Genomic DNA, 2,716 nt, shown 5'->3' with positions numbered 1-2,716 from the left:
GATCCCCATGGCACCTCCAGGGCCGCCCACGGCGCAGTGAAGGCAGCGGCGGAGCGGGCGGTTGGCAGTGCCCGGCTCCGTGGGCAGTGTCCCCGGCTCCGTTGCTCGCCGATGGGATGGGCACGTTTAGGGGGCTCGGAGCTGTACCTGCGTTTACCAAGTCACTCCTGTGCTTCGGAAGGCTGCGGGTGAACGTGTTGAGAGCCTGGGCTGCAGAACTGGTCTCCGTAGTCCCTTAGTAGCAAAATGTTATTAGTGTGTGCATTTAGGAGAGAGTCCCATTGCGAGCACGGAGATTACTCACGGCTGGTGGTGTCAGCACCCAGAGACAGCGTTAGGACTTGTTTGCACTGGAGATCACATTGCCAGTTTTCATGTTTGTATCTTTACGTACCCTCATCTACGACTTTACTAGATTTTACGTGGCCTCACACTCAGGTTCTCCTTGCACCTGCGCAGAGGTGGTGCAGTGGAGGATTGGGCAGACCCAGGGCATTGGGCAGCTCTCTGGGACAGCTCTGTAGTCCACAGAGGTGGTGCAGTAGGGCATTGGGCAGACCCAGGGCATTGGGCAGCTCTCTGGGACAGCTCTGTAGTCCACAGAGGTGGTGCAGTAGGGCATTGGGCAGACCCAGGGCATTGGGCACCTCTCTGGGTCGACTCCAGGACGCTGAGCTGCCTTTTCAGGCACCGCTTGGGAAGCCTGGATTTGCTGCTCAGCAGGATCTGCTCTGAGGATGTATTCCCATGAGCTTTAAAAGAAATTAGAAAATCTGCCAGTGATGTGACTCTGTTTAACAATGTGATTTATGATGGCTTTTTTAACTTAGTTAATGCAGGTAAAGAGGCTCTGCTAATTTGCCTGTCTATTAATATCACACGTGTATATGCTTTTTTATTAATTATCCTGTATCCTGGAAATAAATGTTAAACCTTGAGTTCTTTAAGAAGAACTGAGAGTTATTTTGACAGGATACTATCCAGGACAGGTATTTCAGAGTCATTTTCTCTTTTTTAATTCGGGACTCTGAGGAGAGCAGGCGTGCCTGGGAACTGGCTGTCTGCAGAATGCTTCTCTCTCCATGATGCATCTTTAGTGATATTTTGTTTATTCTAGCAAAAGGTGAAAGCTTTCCAGCCAGTCAGCATGGTTAGGAGAGACTTGAGACCTGATTCTTGGTTCTTCAGCTTTCTGGTGAGTTTTATAGCAATTTTTGTAATTTGAGTGTTTGAGATAATATTAATGCTTTATGTGAAGGTTACAAAACATCCTCTCCCACAGGTTGGCAGTCTGTCCAGGAGCCTCTTTGCCTTTGCAGCCCTTGCCAAGAATCAGACTTCTAAAGGTTAGTGTTTCTGTCAGCACTTCTGTATGTTTTTACAAGCTATATTCAGCACAGAGAAACAATGCATAAAAAGGTGTCCAGTGGCAGAAACGAAGGTGAAGAAACTTTTTCCAATACCCTATTTTATGCCTGAAATTATATTTGCATGGCTAAGTATTTGCTTGGCTAACCATGGAACTGCTGTTTAAAATCAGGTAAGTCGTGCTCAGCTGCTTCTTTGTGCTGCTCTAACTGCGTACAAAACAGATTACTTTGTGCTGGCAACTTGCATCTGCAAATGCAGAAGCTGGCGGGAGGTGGGAAATGGGGATAAAGTGAGAAGAATTGCTGGTACATATGTGCTTTGAGCAAGCTACCCTGAGGGCAGACCCTGGCCGTACCGCAGTGAGCTTCGGGCATGGTTTTGGGTGCCTCGCGGAAGCACTGTTTTGTTTCTCCACGTTATTTGTCTCTTTCTCCAGGTGTTGCTCCTGTCACGATTGAGACCTCAAGATATGTGTACGACTATGTGGCCACTGCTTTGGACTGGTGGCACGCAGACAGATACTGCGAGCATCGCTTTGCTCAGGTGCTTTTTGAACCCCAGGACAGTGAGCAGATTTCCTTCAGCAAACTGCTGCAGTCCCACCGCGTCGGGGGCTCCATCTGGCTAAACAAGAGGGACGGTGTCCTGCACCAACCAAAATGGAGACGTAAGTACCAGTGGGGTTGGACTATTTGGAGGCGTGTTCACTGCTGGATCTTTTTCATCCTGAAAAATTAATCTGAGTGGCAAAGTTGCCACTGTTTTTTTATTGTCAATGTGGTAACAGAATCTTCTAAGTGACAGCCAATGACAGGACAAGGGGCAATGGGTGCAAGCTGGAGCACAAGAGGTTTAACCTGAACATGGGGAAAAACTTTTTTTACTGTAAGGGAGCCAGAGCATGGCCCAGGCTGCCCAGAGAGGTTGTGGAGTCTCCTTCTCTGCAGACATTCAAAACCCGCCTGGACGTGTTCCTGTGTGACCTGGTCTGGTGATCCTGCTCTGGCAGGGGTTGGACTGGATGAGCTTTCGAGGCCACTTCCAACTCCTAATGTTCTGTGATTCTGTAACACCTAGGACAGGAGCAGGGGAGTGGGCACTCCCCAGCAGCAAGGCAGGCAGTTGCTGTTCCTTGACGATGCTCTTTGTTGCTGTAGCATGGGATGCTTGGGAAAATGCTGTCCCTTCCAGATTTGTTGTTTGTGATCCTATTTACTAGAAACCTAAGTATCTATAAGTTACACGTGCAGAAATGGTGCAGACTCAGCCTGCCTGCCTTCCTGACCCTCTCTGGGCAGGGGGGATGCTGCATGCTGAGGGGATGTCCTTGCCTGCAGGATCTGTG

At 49.2% G+C, this 2,716-nt stretch overlaps 1 protein-coding gene across 1 annotated transcript in view; it reads left to right on the top strand.

The window, feature by feature from the left end:
- The first annotated feature begins 1,147 nt into the window (after nt 1-1,147).
- The window catches only part of GPR144 (G protein-coupled receptor 144), a 24,008-nt gene continuing 22,439 nt past the window's right edge, over nt 1,148-2,716 (top strand). The window contains 3 exon segments of the mRNA XM_010190082.1: nt 1,148-1,195; nt 1,283-1,346; nt 1,808-2,038. Of these exon segments, the coding sequence (XP_010188384.1) occupies nt 1,148-1,195; nt 1,283-1,346; nt 1,808-2,038 (343 nt within the window).

This window comes from Mesitornis unicolor, unplaced genomic scaffold (assembly GCF_000695765.1).
Source record: "Mesitornis unicolor isolate BGI_N332 unplaced genomic scaffold, ASM69576v1 scaffold16168, whole genome shotgun sequence".
Classification (NCBI taxonomy): domain Eukaryota; kingdom Metazoa; phylum Chordata; class Aves; order Mesitornithiformes; family Mesitornithidae; genus Mesitornis; species Mesitornis unicolor.
This window is presented reverse-complemented; position numbering and strand designations above follow the sequence as displayed.